This window comes from Exophiala mesophila (genome assembly GCF_000836275.1).
Source record: "Exophiala mesophila strain CBS 40295 unplaced genomic scaffold supercont1.5, whole genome shotgun sequence".
Classification (NCBI taxonomy): domain Eukaryota; kingdom Fungi; phylum Ascomycota; class Eurotiomycetes; order Chaetothyriales; family Herpotrichiellaceae; genus Exophiala; species Exophiala mesophila.
Genome location: NW_015622508.1, coordinates 84,125 through 108,034, shown reverse-complemented (window position 1 = coordinate 108,034; position 23,910 = coordinate 84,125). Strand labels below are relative to the sequence as shown.

At 50.5% G+C, this 23,910-nt stretch overlaps 12 protein-coding genes and 1 non-coding gene across 13 annotated transcripts; 8 read left to right on the top strand and 5 right to left on the bottom strand.

Moving 5' to 3' along the window:
• Positions 1 to 177: 177 nt before the first annotated feature.
• Positions 178 to 981, top strand: PV10_06850 (uncharacterized protein). Its single transcript, XM_016371692.1, has 2 exons — positions 178 to 378; positions 438 to 981. The coding sequence occupies exons 1-2, from the start codon at positions 239 to 241 to the stop codon at positions 892 to 894; spliced, it is 597 nt and encodes a 198-aa protein (XP_016221024.1). The 5' UTR covers positions 178 to 238; the 3' UTR covers positions 895 to 981.
• A 109-nt stretch (positions 982 to 1,090) lies between these two features.
• On the top strand, positions 1,091 to 2,127 carry PV10_06849 (uncharacterized protein). Its single transcript, XM_016371691.1, has 2 exons — positions 1,091 to 1,299; positions 1,396 to 2,127. Exons 1-2 carry the CDS (start codon positions 1,199 to 1,201, stop codon positions 1,604 to 1,606), a joined length of 312 nt encoding a protein of 103 aa, XP_016221023.1. The 5' UTR covers positions 1,091 to 1,198; the 3' UTR covers positions 1,607 to 2,127.
• PV10_06848 (uncharacterized protein) lies at positions 1,611 to 2,926 on the bottom strand. The gene is made up of 3 exons (XM_016371690.1): positions 2,271 to 2,926; positions 2,103 to 2,207; positions 1,611 to 2,050 (listed from the first exon to the last, which is right to left on the bottom strand). The coding sequence occupies exons 1-3, from the start codon at positions 2,813 to 2,815 to the stop codon at positions 1,981 to 1,983; spliced, it is 720 nt and encodes a 239-aa protein (XP_016221022.1). The 5' UTR covers positions 2,816 to 2,926; the 3' UTR covers positions 1,611 to 1,980.
• A 202-nt stretch (positions 2,927 to 3,128) lies between these two features.
• PV10_06847 (V-type proton ATPase subunit F) lies at positions 3,129 to 4,373 on the bottom strand. Its single transcript, XM_016371689.1, has 4 exons — positions 4,124 to 4,373; positions 4,039 to 4,073; positions 3,812 to 3,983; positions 3,129 to 3,747 (listed from the first exon to the last, which is right to left on the bottom strand). The coding sequence occupies exons 1-4, from the start codon at positions 4,148 to 4,150 to the stop codon at positions 3,607 to 3,609; spliced, it is 375 nt and encodes a 124-aa protein (XP_016221021.1). The 5' UTR covers positions 4,151 to 4,373; the 3' UTR covers positions 3,129 to 3,606.
• A 416-nt stretch (positions 4,374 to 4,789) lies between these two features.
• PV10_06846 (uncharacterized protein) lies at positions 4,790 to 6,109 on the top strand (the record flags this gene model as incomplete). The annotated part of the gene is made up of 2 exons (XM_016371688.1): positions 4,790 to 5,041; positions 5,093 to 6,109. The coding sequence occupies 2 exons, from the start codon at positions 4,790 to 4,792 to the stop codon at positions 6,107 to 6,109; spliced, it is 1,269 nt and encodes a 422-aa protein (XP_016221020.1).
• Positions 6,110 to 6,389: 280 nt separating this feature from the next.
• Positions 6,390 to 10,110, top strand: PV10_06845 (uncharacterized protein; the record flags this gene model as incomplete). The annotated part of the gene is made up of 1 exon (XM_016371687.1): positions 6,390 to 10,110. One exon carries the CDS (start codon positions 6,390 to 6,392, stop codon positions 9,966 to 9,968), a length of 3,579 nt encoding a protein of 1,192 aa, XP_016221019.1. The 3' UTR covers positions 9,969 to 10,110.
• Positions 10,111 to 10,717: 607 nt separating this feature from the next.
• Positions 10,718 to 11,882, top strand: PV10_06844 (uncharacterized protein; the record flags this gene model as incomplete). Its single annotated transcript, XM_016371686.1, has 1 exon — positions 10,718 to 11,882. Exon 1 carries the CDS (start codon positions 11,034 to 11,036, stop codon positions 11,880 to 11,882), a length of 849 nt encoding a protein of 282 aa, XP_016221018.1. The 5' UTR covers positions 10,718 to 11,033.
• Positions 11,883 to 12,267: 385 nt separating this feature from the next.
• Positions 12,268 to 13,380, bottom strand: PV10_06843 (40S ribosomal protein S17). Its single transcript, XM_016371685.1, has 3 exons — positions 13,297 to 13,380; positions 13,100 to 13,225; positions 12,268 to 13,006 (listed from the first exon to the last, which is right to left on the bottom strand). The coding sequence occupies exons 1-3, from the start codon at positions 13,315 to 13,317 to the stop codon at positions 12,704 to 12,706; spliced, it is 450 nt and encodes a 149-aa protein (XP_016221017.1). The 5' UTR covers positions 13,318 to 13,380; the 3' UTR covers positions 12,268 to 12,703.
• Positions 13,381 to 13,564: 184 nt separating this feature from the next.
• Positions 13,565 to 15,235, bottom strand: PV10_06842 (uncharacterized protein). The gene has a single exon (XM_016371684.1). It carries the CDS (start codon positions 15,168 to 15,170, stop codon positions 13,728 to 13,730), a length of 1,443 nt encoding a protein of 480 aa, XP_016221016.1. The 5' UTR covers positions 15,171 to 15,235; the 3' UTR covers positions 13,565 to 13,727.
• Positions 15,236 to 15,595: 360 nt separating this feature from the next.
• Positions 15,596 to 17,163, top strand: PV10_06841 (guanine deaminase; the record flags this gene model as incomplete). The annotated part of the gene is made up of 1 exon (XM_016371683.1): positions 15,596 to 17,163. Exon 1 carries the CDS (start codon positions 15,793 to 15,795, stop codon positions 17,161 to 17,163), a length of 1,371 nt encoding a protein of 456 aa, XP_016221015.1. The 5' UTR covers positions 15,596 to 15,792.
• Positions 17,164 to 17,944: 781 nt separating this feature from the next.
• PV10_06840 lies at positions 17,945 to 18,050 on the bottom strand. Its single transcript has one exon. It is a non-coding gene; the product is annotated as a tRNA-Ser (tRNA).
• Positions 18,051 to 19,112: 1,062 nt separating this feature from the next.
• On the top strand, positions 19,113 to 20,545 carry PV10_06839 (uncharacterized protein; the record flags this gene model as incomplete). The annotated part of the gene is made up of 2 exons (XM_016371682.1): positions 19,113 to 19,241; positions 19,297 to 20,545. 2 exons carry the CDS (start codon positions 19,113 to 19,115, stop codon positions 20,353 to 20,355), a joined length of 1,188 nt encoding a protein of 395 aa, XP_016221014.1. The 3' UTR covers positions 20,356 to 20,545.
• A 403-nt stretch (positions 20,546 to 20,948) lies between these two features.
• Positions 20,949 to 23,676, top strand: PV10_06838 (uncharacterized protein). Its single transcript, XM_016371681.1, has 2 exons — positions 20,949 to 22,895; positions 22,946 to 23,676. Exons 1-2 carry the CDS (start codon positions 21,384 to 21,386, stop codon positions 23,231 to 23,233), a joined length of 1,800 nt encoding a protein of 599 aa, XP_016221013.1. The 5' UTR covers positions 20,949 to 21,383; the 3' UTR covers positions 23,234 to 23,676.
• Positions 23,677 to 23,910: the final 234 nt, after the last annotated feature.

Here is a 23,910-nt window from a genome sequence, read left to right as displayed (position 1 = left end):
AGGCGAAAACTAGACCTTGAGATATTCGCCCTGCGAGGTCAGGTGTTATTGAGTGTATCAGACTAGAATATGCTTAAATGCAACCCAAAGGGGCAATTCCAAGCGCCGACCAAACAAGTGGCTCGCACCCATGTTCTGATTCTCCGAAGGAGTCACATAGAAGCCTCAGAAACAACGGAGTCCAGCTACCCACCGGTATTGTGTCAGAGATGAAATCAATACTGCAACAGCGCCTATTATGATTATGACTGAGATTAGTCATATCAACGCGGGAAACGTGGAAATCTCGACCTCAAGGCTTCTCCTTCGAGGAGCCAAAGCTGGGGACGGCGACGGTCTCCATGAAGCGTTTGGAGACCCCGAAGTCATGAAATACTGGTGAGTGACGAGATAGTCAACAAAGTATGCTCCCCCCTAACATTGGTTCACTCGGAAAGGAGCACGCTGCCACACGAAACAATCGACCAAAGCGAAGAATGGATTCAGAACATGTCAAAATGCGAGACTAACGGAGTCACCGATTTTGTTATCTGCCTCAAGCCAGACCTCAACCCAATAGGCAAGGTCGGCGTGTGGCACAAGCACGAAATCGGCTTCCTCCTTGCCCAGACACAGTGGCGAAAGGGGCTAGCCTTCGAGGCTCTGAATGCGATAATTCCCTACTTGTTCAACGAGAAGCGCCTAAAGGAGATCACTGCCGATGCAGATCCCAGGAACTCAGCCTGCATCGGGTTATTACTGAAGCTGGGTTTCGTGGTTGCTGGGTTTTGCGAAAAGACGTTTCAGGTTGGGGACGAGTGGGTGGACAGTACTTATTTAAAGTTGACAAAGGAGAAGTGGGAAGGAAAAGAGTCAAAAGCAGACCCAGAAGACTTGGTAGAGAGGAATGATTAGCCTTCTAAGGTGGCGGGGGCTCATGTGTACTCCGTATGTACACCGTAGGACTTTCAGATGAACAACATCATGTCCGTTGTCTTTGACCGTGAACAAATCCCTGGACGTTTATTGGCTGCACGTGCCAAGCCTGAGTGTGCTAACGCATCGTCTCCTCCGCTGTAGTCCCAATGAAGCTTGAAAGCTCCAACCGCAGACAACTTGGACAAAAGAATTCCACGTTGACAATACCTCTTGCAACCTCAAGTCACCGACTCGAACACTCAGCGAAACTCGCTCTAGCCTCTTCTCGTTGTCGTCCAGGATGCCCTCCCAAGAAGGTTTCCAGTCATCTGGCCGCACGCCCCTTCGCGTGTATGGTCCTCAGCCAACATACCAGACATATATCTCGCCATACGGACCCAAGTACGCATTCCCAGCCCTTCCTTCAGCAGCAGAGAGGCCTAGTTACCGTTTATCTTATCTGTATTACTGACGCATTCATTCTTTGTCGATCGTTAGGACGAAACATGTTCCCAATTTAATGGGGTTTTCAGCCGGCAAAGCTCTTCGATATGGAACCATTGCCTCCGGGTTTGGCGTCGCAGCAGGCGTCTTTGCAGTCTTTTTCTTTGGCGAAGTCCCCCGTGTTCGACAGGACATTCTACAGAAGATCCCTGTCATCGGCGATTATTGGGTTAAAGAAATCGCTCCCGAAGATAATCCTTTTTAAACTGGTCAAATCGGAAGACATTGGTTCTGAAAGCCTGCGCATGTGGGGTTGGGGAGCTCTGTACATACTATGATGGTGCTGTGGATTGATCTGCACATGTGGCAAGGAGATAGAAGAAAGACGTGGAAAGATGGTGCTCGTCCTGAGTGACAGGATTTGAAAATCAATACAACATGCCCAAGTCATTAACGAAGCCATGGCGGACGATATATCCTTTCCCCCCACTGCTGCATCTAGAAGACTTTTGGTTCCAGCCCCGATCATATGTGATGCTGCCATTCTCAAAGGCAGCAAACCCTTTCGATTGAGCATTCTATGTACAAGTTGGACAGCCTCGCGTTCCAGTTGGGGGCTTTCAAACAATAGAGCAACAACTACACTCTATCCCCACGTTCAAAGTACGCCCATTGGCCTGGAGGGCTTTGTTCCGCGAGATCCTCCCATCTGTCGGTAGTTAGTATTCAGTCAAAAGAGACATGGTGTGCGGGAAACATACACCCGATACTGCACCATCTCATCCACCAGCTGTAATTCGCCTTCTGCAACCTGTACCACTTCTTCAATCAAGCCTGCGCCGATCTTTTGCTCAATCTCGTCGATCCTGTGACCCAATTAGCTTTCCTACCTCTGTCCACGGATTCGCGGATTCTGCGCTGTCACATACTGAGCTCTTGTAAGTTGCGGCTCCACCTCGAGATCCTCGACAGTAGGCAGATGTCCTTCTTGCGCTACCTTGCGGGCTTCTTGGAGCTCCTCATCCACGGCTTTGGCCTTGGCCTCAGCTTCTGCCTGAGTATTGGTTCCTTCTGAGAAAGCGTCGTTCCTGGTCACCTCGCCATCCCATGGCTCCAATTGCTCGATGTGTAATTTTTCACTGCTAAGATTTCCTTCGCCATCGACAAATTTGGCGTAGGCCGCCGGGTTGGCTTCAATCTGTTGACGCACCCGCTCCAGCCATGCCTCGTATCCCTCGGGTTTGGTCGACTCGACAATCTCCAGTCGCTGCTTTGTCAAGGCTTCGGCCGACTGACGGTAAACCGATGATGCAGGTATCTGGGCTAGTTTCGATAGTGTTTGCTTGTATGTGTAAATGAGTGCAGGTCGTGGGTTGGGGTGCGTTGATAGCCCTGTCAACCCTGTTGGGATGTTCGGTTCGAGATATTTGCTCGCTGATCGCACGGCCGCGAGTACCCGTGAAGTTGCGCGCATGGTTGTGGCCGAAGCGAAACAACACAGGGACTGATAGTGGTGATCAACTGGAGCCGAAGAGAGCTCTCTTTATGTTGGACTGTTGCGTTGTATGTGAGGTGGTTCTCTACTATGGTCTTGACGTGATTAGCTTGCCGAAACTACTACACAGACGTTTTCAGTCCACCCTACTCAGCCGTGGAGTTTTCAGCCTCGTAGCCTTGTCCATTGAAATAGCCAATGAGCAACGTGCGAAATATAATCCTATTACTCCGTAGATTACCTGGCTTCATGCAGCACCACTTCACCTACAATTATGTGCCAGAAGTCAACAGGTGTATCAGACGAGTAGGTATGTGCTAGTTGTGCGGCTTGAGTGCAACGAGTTGACTTCAGCGGCCATATTAGACCAACCTGATAGCATTACTGGTCGAAGGACTACAGGACATTCGAAAATGCAGCCTCGCTTGCTCTGCTCCCCCGGTTATTCGGAGGCGGCCAAACGATTCCCCGCTAATAGCTCCATACTATCACAACGTGCAATTCGGATCTGTCCTCCAGCAGCCTCCATTCCAGATCTGCTGTTCATTGTATTCCTTGCATTCCTCAACATCATGTCGACTGACTGAGATGCTGAAAGTGACCTGTATTATTCTATGGAAGAAGTGGAAAGAGGCAGAAGTGGAGGCATCGACATAACCAAGGAGGTTTCGATGGTAAGCCATCAGGGCCGGCTCTATCATTGTAAACTTGTAGCGCTAAAGGGTGTTAAAGGGGCTCAAAGGTTGTTGTACTCATGACATTTAATTTGTCTATTCTCCGAACAGCCTTCTCACTCGTCGCAGCACACTGTCCTTTTCTGGGTCATATGGATGGTCTTTGCTGGGGATCTCCAAAACTGCTGGAAAGGCTTCCTGGAACCGATCAACCGTATCCCGAATCTGCTCTGCAATCTAGTATGCCATTAGTTACCACTCTTGTCCCAAGTTGCTGGACTAGATTGCCTATAAAACATACATGTTGATTTATGAGAACAATGCCAATGTCCTTGCGCTCTTTTGTGAATCTGTTGAAGGTTGACTCGATCAAGGATTTTTCTGTCTTTGAGTCGACGACCAAGAAGTTCTTTTGTGCATCAGGAGGGTCTGTGACATGACCAACACCGGCAAGGAGTAGGCCAGTAACAGAGCTTTGAGGAGTGTCAGTCTTTGAGCTGAGGCTTGTGTCTGGGACAGGATCCTCACTCCTCGTCACCGATAACTGCAAGGAACTGTCGGTCCTGTTATGGAGAATAAGTACAGGTGGCTAATGACAATGAAATGGACCTACCTTGTACGCTGAAGCGGGTGCGGCCATGATGGCGCTGAACTCAGAACTGGCTCAGATCTGTGAGGTAAATGGAACCTTGCACTACCTATGCGACTCTGCACAATTTTTTCGGTCAACTGGGCGGAAAGAAATATATTCACGAACAGAATGAATTGTTCGTAGGTGTATGGAAGGGGCTGTGCTCTCGAAGAGCAGCAGGGGATGCGAACCTCATCAACGTCTACAAGCCAGACGACAATGATGGTACCTGCATCACGAAGCTGCGCTGGTTTGACCAATAGGACCACCGATCGATAAGATAAGGTGCGGACAATGCACTAGTACTAATACAGCATAGTCGGACCTGTCATTGTTTACTGCATGCTACTCCTGCAGCCTGTAGACTCGAACCTTTTGACGTTCAACACCTGTTTCTGTTCGCAGATCAGAACGTCTATGGAGACTAGACTGTCTATAACTGTACGCAAGTCCTGCTTCACTTCACAGCGTTGCCACTCATTCACTCCGTTTCCCTTTCTATGACACAGCGACCTATCTCCCGCTTTACATTCCCAAGTCTGTTGTGGTTGTCACTCATTTGAACCTCTTACTGCCTTGTCAATTTCAACCTCCCCTTTCCCTGGACCATGTTGGTTCTCTGCATCAGGAACTTGACCGCGCGATATCATGCCTAAGTTTGTACGGCGCCAGCCGCTCTGGCAACGCATCAAAGCATCACTGGACCTATACGATTTGGCTCTTTGGCTGTCTGAAGAACTTGAATCTAATGGCTGGGACCAATTGGAGAAGGAATGGGCTGTACCCATCGCCATTGCATGCAACATCTTGTTACTGATTGCTCGCGCCAACTCAAGCCCTTCAGAACCTTATGATCCTGTTTTTGGGGATGTTCCTGGCGTTGCTTGGACTGAGTGGCTGGTCTGTCCCCCCTCCTCAATCAACCTGATGATGACTTCTAACAAGCTTCAGGCCACATTTACTGTTCATTCCCTCACCTTATTCTCCATCCTCAATGCTTCATATACACTTCTCCGAAGAAGGCACTATCGATTGTTTGAAAAGTCGGTTGACGAGGTCCCTGGCACACCTTCCGCTAAGCGCGTAAGAGTTGACCCATCTGCCGACTCGTCAGATCCAAGAGACGTATGGGAGCTCGCCGTGTGGGATCCTTTGCCCATCTGCCTCCAGCTATTCTGCTACTTCAGCCCTGGCCACGTATTAATTTACTGGCTGTTTCTACCTACCTTGGCTTCCGACTCCCGGCCAAGCATCACCATTGTCAAAACAATCTTCTTGATTGTCCTCGTCACTGTACAACTATCTCTAATTCAGTCCAATTACTCCACCCAGATCAAAGATAACGCATACATATCAAAAGAAGTCCTCTATGAATATGACAAGAAATATGTGAGACCTCGATCTCAGCCGCTATACCGCGATGTGGGCACTCAATTTAGTGAGAAGGCATCATATAGCACTTCCCATGAGGATCAATACAACAAGGTCGAAACCTACTCTCCGGTTTTTATCATCAATCGAGGATTCAAGACCAATGCAAACCCATACTACTCTCAATACACGAACCCAGATGGAGTAGCGGATACCACCAACCTGCGACAGCCTCTAGCCACCCCAGACTTTCGAAGCCCAGCCAAAAACTCTGATCTTGGTGGTTCTGCACTCCGACCTTTGGGCGCCATACGACAGCCAAACTTTCGACCAACCTCGTCAGGAGGTGAGGGAGGCAGCCTTGGAGTGTATTCTCACGCGGCGTCTCCCTTACGTAAGAGCGCCTCAACCAATTTTCAGGCGCGAGGACAAGAAGGCGGACTTCGAGATAGGTCGAATTTCAGCCCTGCAAAGAGGTCCGTGAGTCCAGACAAGCGTATGAGTGTACCGGCTGGCGGGATCAATACGTTGGCTGCGTCACAGAGATGGGGACACTTGAAGCCTGACCGACATCGCCGAGAGAGTGGTCGATTCTAGACCTTGGCCTGGAGCTACCTTGGTGGACGGATGGTGGCGTTGTCTGATAGTCATCACGTACTCCGTAGGCGTGCTCCTGCACCTTTTGTATGAGTGGAGGGTCGTGCCTGACCTTGTATGAGGCACAGTCCACGTTCTGGCCAAGAATGTAATGCAGTCCGAGTAACCGTTCAGTCGACAACGGGGCGTTGTCCTCGAGTAACAACACTAACACCATTCGCACGGACCATCATATGCCCCTCACCACTCCTCTATGTCATAGCAACCACATGTCTTCACTATGGCTCCAACTCCCTCGGAACCAACTCATCATCCTCCCTTCAGTCACTCTGACTGCCTTAGAATTCACACACGCCGTTGCGTTACTTCGCCATCATCAGACCAGGCAGTATCATTTCCCATCTACGAGGCTTCGACACACAAGAGAAATTCACAGAGAAGAGCGCCAATTAGTCCAGTAGAGATTCCAAAGAGGCGGACAGGCCGATTGGACGCACTCCCCGATTGGGGTCTTCTAAGACCAGTGACCCTGGATGGTTCTTCCAACACCGGAGGTCGACCAAAGATCCTCAAGTCGGACGCAAATCCTGCTGTTCGCAGTCAGCACAGTTTGGTAAACTCATCCCAGGGGGTGGATCATTCATTGTCCATCCCCTCGGTTCCACCAGACCGACTCAATCAACTGCCCAGGCCTCCAGCTGCCGGCCCTCGTGAATCTTCGATTTGGCCAACAAACACTGCCGTGGTACAAACCCAAGGCAATCCGGAGGTATTGAACCACAATAAAATGCACCAATTGGTGCACAGGGACGACTATCTTCCTGCACGTGGTGCAAACCCAAGGACTGGTGTTGTAACGCCTGGAGAACATAGTGCGAACGGTTCAATGAGTTCACCTCAGGCTAAGGATCTCCAAATTCAAGACTTTCCGTCTCGCTGGAGACAGAGAGGAGACCAAGAGATCAGCTTGGATCATGGTGAGCCCTCGCCATCAGCTTCCACCTCCCTACTCGAAGAAATGCCCCAGATACTATCCCAACATCTCTCTCAGAACCCGCGACTCTCTCAACGGCTTGCCCAGGCCAATGCTAACATGCGGGTCACCGATGGTCAGAGTCCATTCCTGTCCGGGGCAAGATTTCCAAGGTCGGCTGGTCAATCATCTTTCGATGATATATCTACAAGTTTCCATATGCGACAGCTTCCGGATGGGATAGGCATATATCAAGATGGTAAAACAGACGTGCCAGCACGGCGAAAATTCTCATACGAATACAACGCGGATCCTGAGTTGAAACGAAAGCCTGTACCAAGTCCTCTGGGTCAAGCTCAATCACAAGATAGAGGCTCGGGGGATCTTGACAATGATGGCAGTGGAGAGACGGTGGTAAGGCGACTCAGATTTCCCGCCGATATACGGGCGTCTTCGGCTCCAGATCCTCCAAAGTGGCGTTATTTCACTCCTGCGGATATCGGTAAAGATCTTCCATCCCTCCCTCCTGAGGCGAGGGAAAGCGAGCTTGTCACACAGCCAGTGCAGTCGCATGCCGATGTTTCTTTGGACCAGTCGCGCCCCAAGAAAGGGCCAAGCGACCCAGGTTCAAAAACCTCCGGCACCTCTGGCCGTCCCAGCATCGACAAAGAACTACCATGTCTGCCGACGAACAATGGCCAATCCCGGTCGACATTAGAAGTGACGAATCTTTCAACAAACAAAGGAGACAGGTTACAGCCCTCAGTGACGATGCCGCTCAATTCACAGCCCAGGACGCCGGCCGGTCCCCGGGGCGGGAACCCAGCTTACCCCTATACGAGACCCGCGTACCACTCGGATCCACGACCGATTACATCGAACGTCAGGCACCTCTACGTGGACAAGGCAATGCCAGTCCCAACGTACGACAACCCTCCCAGAGGGACGTCGCCGCTAGTGAGAAACTCAGCGCCGCTGGTGGAAGGACCAAGGCCGATGCCGCTACACAAACCAAGAATGCCTCAATATCCCCGAGATGCTTTCCCACAAGAGGTGAACAGCACTTTCACCTCCACAAACATGTCTACCTTCGCACAGCCTATGCAAGCGGGACCGCGACAAGCGCCTCCTTTCCCTGGCCATAGAATGATGAACCAGAACCAGAAGGGATACCCTGCCCGAACGAATTTTTTAGGGCTTTCGGACACGAGCATGAACATCAGCATGAACATGGGAAGCGACCACGTCATGGCGTCGATGCCAATGCCAAGAATAAGACCGCGAGGAACCCGTCCTCCGATGCCCAAGAGACCAGAAGGATCATTCGGGGTGCCTTCGACGCATGTTCGGCCGGTCGTGAGCGAGACAGGCTATTACGTGCCATGGAGTGCCCCTCCTCTCTACGGACAGGGCCTCGCAGAGCGTCATGGACACGACGCAGACCTTATCCCATCACCACTGAAGCCGCGATTCCCCACCAACCCAGACCAGCTCCTGATGAGCAGCATCAGCAATCTGCCCGAATCAACCAAAGCCACAACAACAGGATTGGGGTTGATGAGGAAATGCAGTCGTTGCAATCACGGGTTCGTAGAAGACAAAATCCTCACTACGGATGGTGTCATCCCTACATCCGGCCATGCCAGCCAAAACGAAGTCACCGGAGGAGGCCACAAAGGGGCGCGTCCGACTAAAACCATCGGTCTCGACTCCGTCAGGGAGGACAATAGTGAGATCGAAGGTGACGCATTCGCCAGGACGGGTCTACATTCACCCAAGCATGAAACCCAGGAACGACATCTGAATCATGATAAATGCTGCCCAGACTGTTGCAAGAAAGAAGACTGTCACGGGGGTTGTGTGGGACATGCTAGTCCGAATTCGACGCCGAGCCCAACGAAGAGCATCTGGTCGGAGATGGATTGTGTAAGCAGTGCCAGTGAGCTTGAGGACTGGGAAATGGACAGTGTCAAGTCTGAAAAGTATAGAAGAAATCGGTTTGCATTTGTGAGGTCAGCATTCAAGCGATCGACGAAGCACGACCGGCCTAGCTCAAACAGCAGCAGCGCGAGCACCAGTCCTGGCTTGGACAAGTCTTCCTCAGGATCTCCAACACTGGATTGTGTGGGACTTGCAAGTCCGGCTGCCTCGACTTTGAGTGGAGAAAGTGGTGGGCACACCGAAGGACTAAATGCAGCAATGAAGGCTGCTGGATCCAGAACGAGAACTGCAAGAGATGGTGGAACATGTCGTCGTCAGCTAAGGAGCTCGAGCTCACCCAACATTGGAATCGGGGCATTTTTCGGAACAGGCGGTGGTGCACCCGGCCAACCATCGGCAGGTTCGTCGATTAGTGTTCCTCGATCGAAGATGGGCACTCCGCGAGGTCTCGCAATTGATTGCACAGGCAGTGGCAAGGGCCGTAGCATCAGCGGCAACAGTGTCTCAACCATCGAAGTACAGATGCCAGGTCTAGGGTCGTTTGGGTTTGGCGCGATCGGGGAGATGGCGATTGTTCCATTTGATGCTACCAGAATGTGGATTCGGAACCATCCTCAGGTGATGCAAATGGGCTGGGCTATTATCGAGCGAGCGTGGCAGATGGGACAAGTGATGATGTTGACGGGGTGGAGACTATGGACCCTTGTATTTGTCTATTCAAAAACAGGGAGGTTCAAGTTGAGCGTCAAAAAAGGGGATTCTGCAGGAGGGTTTCTGGTCGACTGTGCACGCAGCGCTCTATACTTGATGATTTTTGCAGCGGTGGGAGCGTTCCTCATGCGAGTATTGAGCGTACTGATGGGAGCTTTGGGGGCTATTGGCTGGGTGCTCACAGGAGCCTGCTGGATCGTCAAGAAGGTTCTCGGTGTTGGACTTGTGAAGTAGGATTTGATGCCTCAGAGCTTCTTCACTGCGAAGAAAAGCCCATTCGGGAGTGGTGGGAATCCGTGCATTATTCTTACGATAGCCTGCTTGTTGGACAGCCTTTAGATAGCATTGATAGTAACAATTGTCACGAAAGTATTCACACACAGATGCAAAGGGAGAATGAGCGAGTAAGAGATCGGATCGATGAATTTTGCGACTGTATGGAATGTTGTCTATGACTACTCGAGTGTGGAGAGATGATCCTTGACTGGCCCACGATTCGAAACACTGTAAACGAGCGAACGTGGAGACTCGGAAGCACGTCAGCGCTAGAGAGTGAGAATGAATGAAAGAAGCATGGGCAGGGTGACTGCTGTTCAATCCCAAGTCTAGGTAGCCTGTCTTTTTCGTTTAGAATCATCTAATCTACTGAGATTGAATGAATTCTCACCTACACGTTGAACATTCCTGGTCGTCGATGTCGCGCCGAGGTCCCGTGACATGAATCCGTCTTCGCTCTCAAAATCGCAACAAAGCCAACATCAACAAGATCAACCTTACATTCATTTGACTCTGACACCCACCGCTAATCGCCGACCAACGTCGTTGGGCTTCGGACTCTATGGATGAATAGGCTGACTGATTGAATAAGAGCCTTGACGTCAAATAACAACCTAGGAACGTTTATCTCACCACCCTCGGGTTTTCACATGACGAATCACCGACACGTCAACTTCAACTCTTCTAGGGGCGGAAGTCGAAAGTATCGGCCAGACAAACAGTCAGACTGTATCTCGCTTGCAGTTGACAAAAGAGCAACGTCCTAGCCCTATCCAACTATTCCTCTCCAATACCGCAGTTTACATTTCCAATCAGAATCGATTGACGACTTGCACGATTAATCCATACGAAACATCTATGTCAACCTGATTTATACATCAGTCCACCGTTAAAAGATGGGTTGACCACGTACACTCTTCCAGTACATGTGCAAATCTCACCGTTGTCCGATTCGACTGTTATCAATCGACACTCGTTGGCTTGTTTCGTTCGAGTAATGTTTCTGTCACCCAGCAACTCAACATGTCTCTCCTATTGATCCCAGCGGAGATTCGTGCCACAATATTTGGATTCACCTTTTCAGACCTCGTCGTCTGCCCTCGCCTTCTTGTCGTGAATTCAGAGGGCGAAAGATTGAGTGGACAGTACAGCGGGCGAGCCGAACTCAACAAGACACAATTGCACCAGTCTATACAAAGTCTTCCCCATGACCAAGACAAGACCCCTCCACTTCCCCTGTCTCTATCCCTTCTGACCATCCATCCGATTTTGTACCCTGAAGCTCTCGCTAGCTTTCTCTCCGTGGCTACTATCAATGTTCCATCTCACGCCCATCACATGATACTCACCGACACCAACTCGCCGTTGTCCCAACACCTCCACCGCCTCTGCCACCTTCGCATTGCGCACAATCTCCTTCCCTCCTATCCACCGCCATCCCTTCTCTCGACCTTCCCACGCCTCAAGTCCCTCACCATCACCAACATTCGTGTTTTCTTCCACCCCCGCGAAATGGCCATTCTCGACCGCCACACTCCCCAACTTCTAGGTGAAGGCGGTCATGGTAGCGATTATCGAGGTATTGACCGTTCACCCGGCTTGGTGGTATTCAGAATCCTCGTAGCTAGTCTCCGCGAGGAAGAGGCTGAGCACATCATGAGGCTTTTCGCCGCGTGTCACGGGCTCTTTATGCTGAAATTGCATTTCCGTGTCGCTAGGAGGAGAAGCTGGGAAGATGGTGGCAACGCAGAGGACGAGGCCGATGATGATCAAGCTGCACCGGGCGAGGGAGATGTCGATCTCGATATAGCGAGATTGAGGAGAAAGGAAAGAGAGTTCACTTATTCATTCAATGCAGACTCGAGATCCTGACTTGTTCTAAGCTGTCGCCATTTTGCATATCTACTCTTATATACAACTACTAACTCACCATGACAACAAGGAGAATAATCATGATAGATTAATAACAACCCCATCTTGAACCCAGATCTTTGAGACCGTCTAATCCTGTCCACCCTTTACACCGTCACGGTGTAGAATCGGCTTCCTAAACTACAACGACTAAGTGGCTAATTCTAGTTGTAAAAAAGTGCATTCCATGATATTTATAGCAGGTCATCTACGCTGTTGCTGACCTGACCATTTAAATCTAGAGGGCGGGTTAGTCTTGCGGAGAGTTGAAGTCAATGGGATGATGAGGACTGATTTTGCCACGAGAACACATCTGAAGGGATTCAGTCCATACTCATACTTCCAAGCAGTGTCAACGTTGAGAAGACGACTCGACTGCGTTGACCGCGAGACACCAAACCAGGGAAGGAGGAAACGAAACATTTTGGCAATCAAGCTTCGTCCTAAGGACTAGGCGACACCTTGTAGTTGTGGAATTTTGTTGTTTTTATGGATCAGGATCGTGGCTCAGACCCTTACCAGGGCAGCGCTCTCCTTGAGGACCAACATGTCGGTGTCTCCTAAAGGATGGAGCTGCTGCCCAAGGCAGATGATACCTGGTTTTACATCGGACGAAGCCTCCACCAGGTCTACCTCCCGGGTATTTTACTCCCGTTAGATCTGTGATTGCTTGCACATGTCCTTCCTGGCCGAAATCTCCCACCAGTTGAAGAAGTGTAATCCTCCATCATCATCATGATCAATTACTAGATTGCCGGCAAAAGTCCAAAAGGAGGACGAATCTAGTCGCGACGACCGGGTCTATCGGTGCCGAAAACTCTGCGGCCTCTCTCGGTGGTCTGTTGCTGGGTGACGGGGACGACGTTGACTGAGATCGAGTCAAAGCCCAAAGCCTTGAGAAGGTCCTTGGTGTCGGCGTCCACATCCAACTGTCCGCTCTCGGTGTTCTGGGTGAAGTCCAAGGCCGAGATTTCAGGCACGTATTGATCCTTGCGTTCTCGCTCCTCTTCTTGTAGCTTGAAGGAGATGCCTCGTACTGGTCCTCGTTGGATACGTTTCATCAGATGAGTAGTGTAGCCGGCAATCTAATCATCAGTCATGTTAGCATATAGTGCTGACAAGCCTCCCAGGCACGGTTGACCCTTTTGAACGCCTGATTTCTGTAGCTTGTAACTAACCTTGTTGCGAAGACGCTTCGAGGCAATAATGGCGATTTCATCGCATATTCTCTTGTTGGTCTCGAAGTCGAGGGTGAGTTTGGGGTAGTATCGTTCGATGATGACTTTGGCCGACTTCTTGACGGTCTAGAGATAGGATTACGTGTTAGACAATTGTTGATCCATTGTAGCACAGGTTTCAAGTTGTGTAGACTCACCTTTGTGCGAACGCGACCCATCTTGACGTTGCTGTGGCTTGTTGTCGGTGGTTGAAGACGAGTGTTGATGAAAGTGCGGCGTGGTTTCAATTTGATTTTCGTGGTCCCAAAGTTCCAAGTTTGCCTTGGCAAGAAATCACTGTGCGGCCTCATCGCCAAGTGATTAGATAATACCTACTCTCAGAACGTGGTCACGTGACAGTACTGACAACAAGATCTTGGCATCTATTTTTCAGAAATATCCCTCTGGAAGAAGCTTTGATGTGATGAAGACTAGTCCTGCATTCGATTGAAGAGGATCACATTCAAAGATAGCCAAGGTCTTTAAAGGATGCTCAAAAGATGTATGTCTCTACAAATATGTTACATAACGACTCCGTATGCGTTGGGCCAGCTCTATTTGAATTGATGCTTTGGCCGTCTTCGTGGCTTTACGCCTGGTGGTTGACGATACTCTGGTCAATGACGACTCTTCTCCGTCGGTCTTGCTGAGGCATTCTGGAGGATCGGTTGACAGCAGCAGCAGGGAGGACATCCGGGCGCCGAGCAGACTCGCTTTCTGACTTGGGCACGGGCTCGTCATTCTCCAACACCCAGTCATCCATTACCGTCGCCGTCAACTGTACTCTACCGTCCTCTTTTAAGGTCACGTACTTCGGGCTAACCACCGTTTTCTTCCCGTCCTTTTCGGCTGCCCAGGCCATTGACCTCTTCCTGAATGATTTCTCTCGTAGTCGGGCGACGAACCCAGCCACACCGACAACAGGCTGAATGATGTCGTTGGTGATATTGTAGGAGTTCAGGATACGTGCGGGGAAGGCCCGATTGCCCACCAACGGCCCATTCTTGATATCGTTGATGGTGTAGTTTACCGCTTGGTGGTAAGTCAACCCGGCCGAGGGATGTAAAGCAGGAGGACCGGACTCTCTATACTGCTCGGCCGCAAAGGTTTGACGTCCGTACGGCCAGTCTTCCACCCCGACTGGCCGAGGGCCATCTGCGAGATCGAAAAATTGCGCAATCAGAGGGCCAAATTTGGCGGTATCTGATCGCAAGGTTTTGAGGTACTGTTCCACATCTTCATCGCCTAATTCGATGGCTGCGTCGGCCTGTTCATCTGCGCGGCCTTGAGCGACTAGCTCATACCGCTTCTCTTGCGTTCGAATCCTAGTGAGCTCGGATTTAATCAAGGCTTTGAACTCTTTCACCTTTTGAGGCGTAATCTTGTCCAGAAATGCATTAAATTCCAGCTCACTAATGCCTGCTAGATAAGGACCTGCGAAACGCCATCTTCTCGGTGCTTCGGGATCGATGCTCGATGATGCGAGGTCTACAGGCTGAACCTGAGGTTCCGCTGAGTCTGTTTGATCTTTTTCAAACTGCTCCAAACTGGCTTGTAGGTGCGCGGGTAATTGTGATGAGGACTTCGCTTGGACATCGATCTGGAAGGGTGTGTCTGTGGTGTTGTCTAATTCAGGCGTGAAAACACTGGTAAGTTTAGGCTTGAACCGGTCGTCCTTGACAGGGAAGACAGTTCGGATGTTCAGTTCCTGGAACTTGCGCAAGGTAAGGACATGATCTGCTGCGGATTCGAAATCGGTAACGTGGTCCGCTGTATCAATTCCATTCTTTATTCTGAATGTCGGTGTACCGGATTTGGTGGTAGTCTTTGTTGGCAAGTGGCGTTTGAGACCCCAGTCTCCCCGATTCAAGGATACAAGGGGGGTTTCGAGGGCAGCTCGGAGGGGGTGGGCGGTGGTAGCTGTGTCGGAGCCAAAGTCACCTTCCTTCGGGCCATGAATGGCGGGAGGAAGTGCAAAGAGCCTCGAGCTGCGAAGGAGACTCCCAGAAGGTGACAGCCGGACAGCAGTCATTGCTGCTAGTACCGTGGCCGGATTGACGCAAGTAAGGGTGAACAAGAGAGCAGCGTGTGAGCAGCAGCTGGAATCACGGCTTCATTCGCAACCCCGACAAGGTTGCTCGAAAATATTCGCCAAGTCTACGGTGGATCTCTAGAATCCTTAAACGCAGATCTCGACTGTGGAGCATTGGCGCAACGAGGACACGATCCGCGCTTCTTCTTCCAGAAAATCTCGTTACTTCGCAAGCATACTCCGTAGGTACCTTAGCTTTCAATGGGATAAGATTGCTCATCCTTCGGGGTGGTCCGTCACGCCAGTCAATGGTTGGCCTCTTCATCAAAGTACCTGAGGCGTCCATATTTGCCCACTTGTTGGCTTATCTCTACATCTGGCATTACTCCGTACTCGTAAATCTCGTTATTAGTCTGTGGCACGAACGTTGGCCGTGGGCCAACTTGATAAGCAACATTCGGCTCGGCATCAAGTGGTCCCGCAATCTTCGCTTCATCCGACGAGGCATACGTGCTTCTAGAGAAGTGTTAGGTCCAGTATTTACAAACAGCTTTGGGCCTCATCAACACCCCTCTAGATTTTCCTGCTTGCCAACTGTTCTCCCGCCTCTAGCCACCGCATTATGGCCAATTCTCTAGCTTTCTACGGAATTGTGGTCCATTGCCGGGAAGATACAGAGATAGAGATCCTTGAGGCCTGTCTCCTGGTCGTGGCGGCTGATGGCCGCATTATCCATATTAGCAGTGGCGTCCATCGCGACGACTTACCGAGCTTGCTGGGCCGACTTCAACTTTCCCAAGAGCCCCGTCTAAGGATCCTCTCAAAGACCGAATTTCTGATCCCTGGCTTTGTTGACACGCACAATCATGCATGCCAGTGGGGTCAGAGAGGCCTTGGTGGCGGTCTTCATATTCTCGACTGGTTGAACCAGGTCACCTTTCCAAATGAGGCAGCTTTTCAAGATCCCGAACATGCAAAAAGACTTTACTCTGCGTGTGTCGCTGGATTTATTAAACAGGGAGTAACGACATGCTCATATTACGGATCTCTCCATGGTGACGCAACAAAAGTCTTAGCCGATGTTTGTCTGGCGAAAGGTCAGCGAGCACTGGTTGGTAAATGTAACATGGACCGTCACGCTCCATCGTACTATAAAGATAAAGATGACGCCGAATCATTACAGGTCACCCAGAGTGTGATAGACTATATTCGAGGTATTGATGCGACCGGGATCTTAATCAAGCCGGTTCTCACTCCGCGCTTTGCCATATGCTGCACTGATAACTTACTCGCCGGTCTCGGTAAGATCGCCACACAGAATCCAGACTTACCGATTCAAACACATTTTAACGAGGCTCGACAAGAGATTGACATGACGCTCAGTCTTTTTCCACAATTCGCCAACGAGGCAGATTTATATAAATTTTATGGTCTGCTCACAAACAGAACCATCCTCGCCCACTGTACACTGATGACTGACGAGGAGATTGAAAAGCTCCGTCAGGCAGATAGTGGCGTCGCCCACTGCCCGATAGCCAACACGACCGTCGGCGGAGGCTTCATGGCCGCACCTATCCACCGGTTTCTCAAGGCTGGGATCAAAGTCGGATTGGGAACCGACAATGGCGGCGGCTTCTCCTCTAGCATTCTCGACGCGATTCGTCAGGCTATCATTGTGTCCAACGCACGACAACTGATGCATGGCGACCCTTCCCTCTCTGTCTGGCAGTGTTTCTATCTGGCTACACTAGGAGGAGCAAGAGTGTGCAGCTTAGACCACAAGGTGGGAAACTTCCAGGTCGGGAAGGATTTTGACGGTCTCGTGATCCGGACTGAAACTGACGATGGTGTCATGACAATGGTCCAAGAGGGGGATAGTGTGCGGACAGTTCTCGAAAAGTTCTTAATCAGTGGTGATGACCGAAATATCGCTGAAGTCTATATCAGGGGTCGCCAACTGAAATGTTTACCTCTGTCTTCAGCCTCAACATGACGATTCAAATCATTGTATCAGTGTTTAGCAAGGACCCCAAAAATCAGCCGACTCGTTGTGTCGACACATAGCGCATAGTGAAGAAGAAGGGGGCGAGAGGAGCGCACAAGGTCACAAACTTGGCCATCATTTATATCATGACACCGAGGCCAACGATGGTTGTCAATCGGCGGAGACTGGCCTTGGAAGCAACCAATTCTTTCCAGGGCTGTGTGGGGTAAGTCTCTCGTTCGTACTTGATAGCCTGATCAATTTCGTTGAAGATTTGAGTCACCTGTGGGTGATTGGTGTCGTTATTTCGGTGTATGATAGCCAGAACCTCACGGGGTTCGTCGTTTCTGCCTTTGGATATTAGCCATCGTTGCGATTCTCGCACGAAGGCGAGGACAGTCAAGGACAGAATACTCGGGACCATCTGTTGGCTTAACGATTATAACACATTTGAATGTCATATGTTTACAGAAAAGGCACGCAGAGGAAGGGACCGGCAGCCTGGGTGACAGAAGCTGACCTCAGGAATGAATAGCCGGAGCAAACCTCACAATTTTATCTCTAGGTCAAGACAATGCGAGGTAGAATAAATCTGAATTTCTGGCAGGCACGGTGGAATTGGTTTGATCAATGCAAGCACGATAACCGCTGGGACAAAAATCCTCCAAGTTGACCCGCCGCACGGGGTAATTGGTTCTTTGGGTAAAGGTAGCGGCGTGTGAATTCTCCAGGCTGCCGGCTAGGGCGTACTGGTTCGCATCCATAAATTGATTTCGACCAAAAAAATATTCGACACCTGCAGGATTCGAACCTGCGCTCCCGAAGGAACTGCCTAATACCGCTTAAATCATTTGATCTATAGCAGGGCAGCGCGTTAACCACTCCGCCAAAGTGTCACCGGATAAATCTCGGTGTATTGACAATACGAATTGTTGACACTTTATTGAGAAATTAATTATATAACCCTTAAAACATTTCAAATCTCGACCTAGCTTTTAGGTACTGTCTTTCGGTGCTCTCCCACCCTTATTGCTCTAGCATATAACTTAAGACCCTAGTCCCAAGTTTTCTTGCCCAAAATTTAATGCTATATGACTGACACTGAATGGTGGAATTCTTAAGCTATTTCAAAAAATTCTTTCGTGATGATGTTCTCTATTTTGATACAACGGTTGTTGTCGTGAGGCTATCAGCGTTGTCTTATACCAAATGCACTTATTCATACGATACAAGCGCATTCCTTTTGCGTCAGAGTCCTTGTTCAAGTATTGAAATACCGAGTGCTCTAGCCTGCCTGAAATCCATGGAGGTTAATTTGTCAGATCTGGCGATCTTCTGCTTCCCTACGCTCGCGTTTGCCTCTTTCGTCCATGTCCTTGACGTCCATATTCCGCAAATTTCTCTTCGTCTTCCTCGTCGGAAACACGCTGCTACCAATGGCGAGCCCTGGGAAGGGGAGATGCGGATCAACTTGCTTAGGTTTGTCTGGGCCCGCTGGCCCCAAGGCTTTGGATCTCGTAGATATTTCATCAAAGGCCTGTTTGCGTCGAATTCTGCCTTGATAGTCGACGTCATTAACCTCAAAGACCTCAATATCTCGCGACTTTTGTCACATTTGGGTTTGCGTTAGTCCCAAGTTTTCCGAGGTCCATCAATTGCTTTAACTCAGACCCTGTCAGTTGCTCCCCCGGGGCCGATCTTTTTTTTAAGGCCCCTAAGTCTGGAGTGCCTCGCAATAGTATCCATGTCTTTAACATTGAACTCGCTCAGATTCTTCTTCTGCTTTGAGTTCGTCAGATGCTTATTCGAGTGTTGTTGTTGCACCATTTGAACAGGCTCTTTGTCAGGGCTAATGCAACTTCAGGCCTGTTTAGTCAGCTTACAGTACTAATCATCCTCACCCTACTAAGTGCTCTCAATAGATGCTAATCACCTGTAACACACATATTCCATCTGATATGGCCGAAGGAGTTGCAATTATTGGTGCGGGTCTCTCAGGCCTGACCTTGGCGCTGGCATTGCACCAACAAGGCATTACACCCGCGGTCTACGAATCGTGGCAAGGCCCTCTCAAAATTGGTGGTGCCGTGATGCTCTCGCCTAATGGGCTCCAGGTTCTCGCTGCTCTGAATCTCTATGAAGACGTCCGTCAAAGTGGGTTCAATTTTGATGAGTCGGAGATTCAAACCGCCGACGGCGACTTTGCTTGAGGTCTATGAACTTGGCAACAAGGAAAAATATGGATATCCAGCAAATCGAATTTACCGGTACGAGCTTATTGATCTCATTTTGAGCAAAGTTCATGCGGAGGACATCCGTGTCGTCTATGGACACAAGTTCTCGCATGTTGTGGAGGAGACGGCCGATTACATCACATGGCAGACCGAAGACGGACAAATGCTAAGGGCCTCATGTCTGGTTGGCGCCGATGGCATTCACTCATCCGTCCGCAAATATCTCTACCCACACCTGGTACCCAAGTTCACAAACATGGCCGGCATAAATGCCAGCGTGCCGTCGGTCCCTGTGACACACTTTGGCAAGAAGATCTCTAAAGCTTTGACTATCATTGCCCGAGGTGTTGGAGCATTCATTGTGGCTCCTCAGAAGGTCGATGGCTCAGAGTTATTCATTGGCAAGCAGAGACGGATGGAAGAACTGAGTCGGGAGGGGTGGGAGGATTTCCTTGCCGATAAGGAATCGTTGGTCACCTTCCTGCAAGAAGACGCTCAGGTGTTTGGAGACATCGCGGTCACTTCAACCAAAATTATTGATGTGACAAGGATGATTGTGTGGCCGTTTTACCTTGTACCCGAGCTCGACAGATGGTCTTCTGTAAACAGACGAGTGGTGATATTAGGGGATGCCGCGCACGCCATACCTCCATCCGCAGGTCTGGGCATTAGTCAAGCGTTTGAGGATGTCTATGCCTTTGCACTCCTGCTAGCTGCATCGAAAAAGGGTATGGTAAGTTTCGAGGCATCGCTGACCTTTTGGCAAGACTATCGCCAGGCACGAGTCGATAAGGAACTGGAGTTGAACAAACAGGTGGACCTGAGGAGGCTACCACCGAACCAGGCTGCTGGATCTGACACACAAAAGATTGCAAAGGAAGACCTCGAATTTACCTGGCTGTATTCGCCAAGTTTGAAAGCTGACGTCGATGGCTGGATCAAGAGCGTGGCAAGTGACAATACCTGATATGTACTTCTAAGCTTGCTGCTTAGTTAAGGTCGTTGAACCTACAGCACCTCAGAGTCACACGATGGCGGTGAGTAATTCGATGCCTATTGTCATGGCTTTGTTATGAATTTGTGATGCACATCCTTGTGAGAGGTCAAATGCAGTCGAGTTGAGCACAGTCAGTCCTTACATGTGTCTCCAGGTAAATGACTACCTACCTTAATAATGCATACTGGCCGTATCCAAGATCAGGTGAACATACCTTTTACGGAGTAATCAGAGTCCCTTGACGCCCCAAGGACATTCAAGCATGATCCATGTGCACCAACTTCCCTGATCTTCGGCCCCAATGACACCCGAGGCCCCTAAGATACCCCTCTTTAGGGGCCCCGAGAAGGAAGAAATCTCGGCCACTTAGGCCTGCCCTTGGCATCTCAAGGCATCTAAAAACCAGGCAGACAGGCTCGGGAGGCTCCCACTGCTCCCCACTTGTGCCTTGTATCGTGGCTCTCTAACAACTGACCACCGACGAATCTGGCATCATAGCCGAGCCAGAAGGCGGCTTGTTCAAATAACGAACCAACGACAGACTACCATCAAACAACCATGATTGATCCTCGACCTGTCCGACTCTTCGTCCTGTAGGAGTGTCACTGCGTCCTTGATGACTTTGAGAACTTCTTGTCATCTCTGCATCTTTCCCCGTTCTGGCTTCACCTTTTCCTCGTACTAGCTGCGTTTGCAGCCACCGAGGCTCATCCTCCCTCTCCATCTGACTCTGACCGTTCGCTTCGCACCCATTTTGAAGACACTTTCAACGAGTCGACCAACGTTGACGTGGCCTAAGCTCTGGTCGTAATACGGTTGCACGCTTTTCGAACGAGTCTTAGCCCGTCATACCCTCCCACCCAATCTGATCAGCAATCCAACTCCTCGATCCTGTCAGACCTCAATTCATTGGTCACCCCTCGACCAGTCCAAGACGTGCTCTGTGGTCGAATTCAAGATTCGCTCGGTCATACCGCATTCTCTTTACCCCAAGCAGGATGGATGCGACAGCTCAACGCCCCCAGCCGGCGCCTCAACAACAGGCGTCGCTCATCCGTCCCGAACAGGTACAAAAGTTGCCCCAGCTCAATCCCGGACAGAAGCAGCAGTATGAAGCTGCCGTGAAAAGATTTTGGGAAGTCATCAATTCGACTCCTCAGGGAGACCCCAAGTACAACGAAGCGTATGCATCATTGGTCAAAACCAGCACTCTGCTCATGAACGGTATGAAGCAGTGGTCACAGGCGCGACAGAGAATGCAGAGCCAGCAACAACAACAACAGCAGCAGCAGCAGCAAGCAGCACAGCAGCAACAGCAGCAGCAACAACAACAGCAACAACAACAGCAGCAGCAACAGCAACAACAGGCTCAACAGCAACAACAAGCAGCACAACAACATAGCCAGCAGCAAGCCCAACAGCATGCTCACAGCCAAGGGCAGGTGCAGGCAGCGGCTCAAGCCCAAAAGGCACCGGGCGCTCCTGCCCAACAAGGCTCTGGGAGTGGTGTTCAATTTTCTCAACTGTCTCCTGAAATTCAGCGCAAGGTGAACGAACACCACTTTTATTACCCCCCAGCGATGACCAAAGGGTCGGAGCCTGCTGAGATATGGTTGCGGGAGGCAAAAACCAGACTCGGACAGGCTATGCAAAGGCTCCAGGTAGCCAAGCAGAAAAAGGCCGACTTTAACCGACAAGCTGCACAACGCAACAGCTCGGGGAACCCGTTGAATCCGCAAGAGACCGAAGTCTTCAATAGCAAAATTGCCCAGTGCGATCGAGCCATCAACGAGAGTACTTCGTTTATGAAGAAATTCAACGAACAGCAGGATCAGTTTCGTTCAGCCCAGCCACAACACCAGTTCAGTAAGCCGGCAGCTGCAGCAGCTGACGGCGCAGAACAGGTCAATTCGGCACAACTGCAAGCGGGTGGTCAAGGACCTCAAGCATTCACGATTCAAACGGCAGTTAATGCCGCGCGTAGTCAGGCAACTGGTGCTGCACAGCCAGGCAGTCCATCTGCCGCACCCGCACAATTGAGCCAAGCCGCATCTTCAACTGGAGCCCAACAAACTCCGGCTTCTGCATCACAACCATCATTTCCTCCTTCAGGTCAACCCGGAGACATCGCTGCCGCGCAACGCCCCGTCTCGGCCGGCCAAAGCATGCAGCCGCAAGGTTTGCAACAAAGCGCCCAAGCAAACGCCCATCAAAACCCGCTCAACAATAGTATCAACGCCGCAAAGACCGCTACACCTGCCATCACCAAGAATCTTCAAGTCACGGAACCGAAAGCTGTCCAAATGCCTCCCTCGCGACCGACTCTGACGGGTGGTGCTGGTGTTGGCCTCCCCGGCCAGCTTGCACAACCTGCCATCTCAGCACTTCCTGGCTATGTCCTCGAGTCCAGCGAAGACGGTCGGGTGTTGTCGAAGAAGAAACTTAACGAGCTCGTTCGAGAGATTTGCGGACCAGGACCTGACGAGCAGCTGGATCCCGAAGCAGAAGAAGTGCGTTCACAGACCCTCATTCTGACATGTCTTGGCTAATTGATCTATAGGTTTTTCTCGGCGTGGCAGACGATTTCGTAGACGAGCTTGTGTCTTCGGCTTGCAAGTTGGCCAAACTCCGCGGATCGACCAGTCTGGAGGTTCGGGATCTTCAGATCGTCTTGGAGCGACAGTACAATATCCGAGTACCCGGTGTCTCGACCGATGAGATTCGAACTGTCAGACGACCTCAACCAGCCCCAGGTTGGGCACACAAGATGAGCGCGATCCAGGCAGCCAAGCTGACTGGAGGAGGCTCTGCTGCAGCTGCTATCAATGCAGGCGGTAAAGATGCATAACAGACGGCAGAAAGTGGCTTTGTGTCGACACGACTGGCTTATGATTACGGAGTGAACATGATAGAGCACGATTCAACAGAAGGATACCAAGGCGCAGGGATGATTACTTTTGATCGGCACACTGGGAGGCATCATACTAGGAACTGAGTCTGAGACCAACATACTGAGAGACATGGAGTTATTGGGGGCGGTGGAACGCATTGTGTATGGATGGGCAAGAACAGGGGATCTATCGCGCGTGTCGGGTCAATGTATTCATTGTTGGGTTGATGCAGTGGTTCTGGCGCAGCATTGCTGTGCTGGTAGAGCACTGGGCGGAGGAGTGATCAATTGTATGCAATTGTATGCGAGGTATCCAACATTCAAGGGTCGGCAGGACGGCCAGGTGCAGAGAGACAGATTTACTGTTGAAGTCCCACTTCATATGCAAGGTTCTTTTGCCGTTTTCTTTGAGCCAACGTGCATCATATTCCTCCAGAAGTCTCTTGGGCTCTCAAATGCCACCTCTTCTTTCTCAGCTCGTGCCCAAGCTGGAGTGGCGTGTGCAATGAGTCGTCTGAGAGCAACTGTGGCAGGGGAGAAAGGACTCAAAGGAGGCTGGGGTGACTTGCGGGAGCGGAAACAGGATAAGTACTTTGTGGTTTGGGTAGCAAAGCGACGTCATTGGCGTTCAGTCG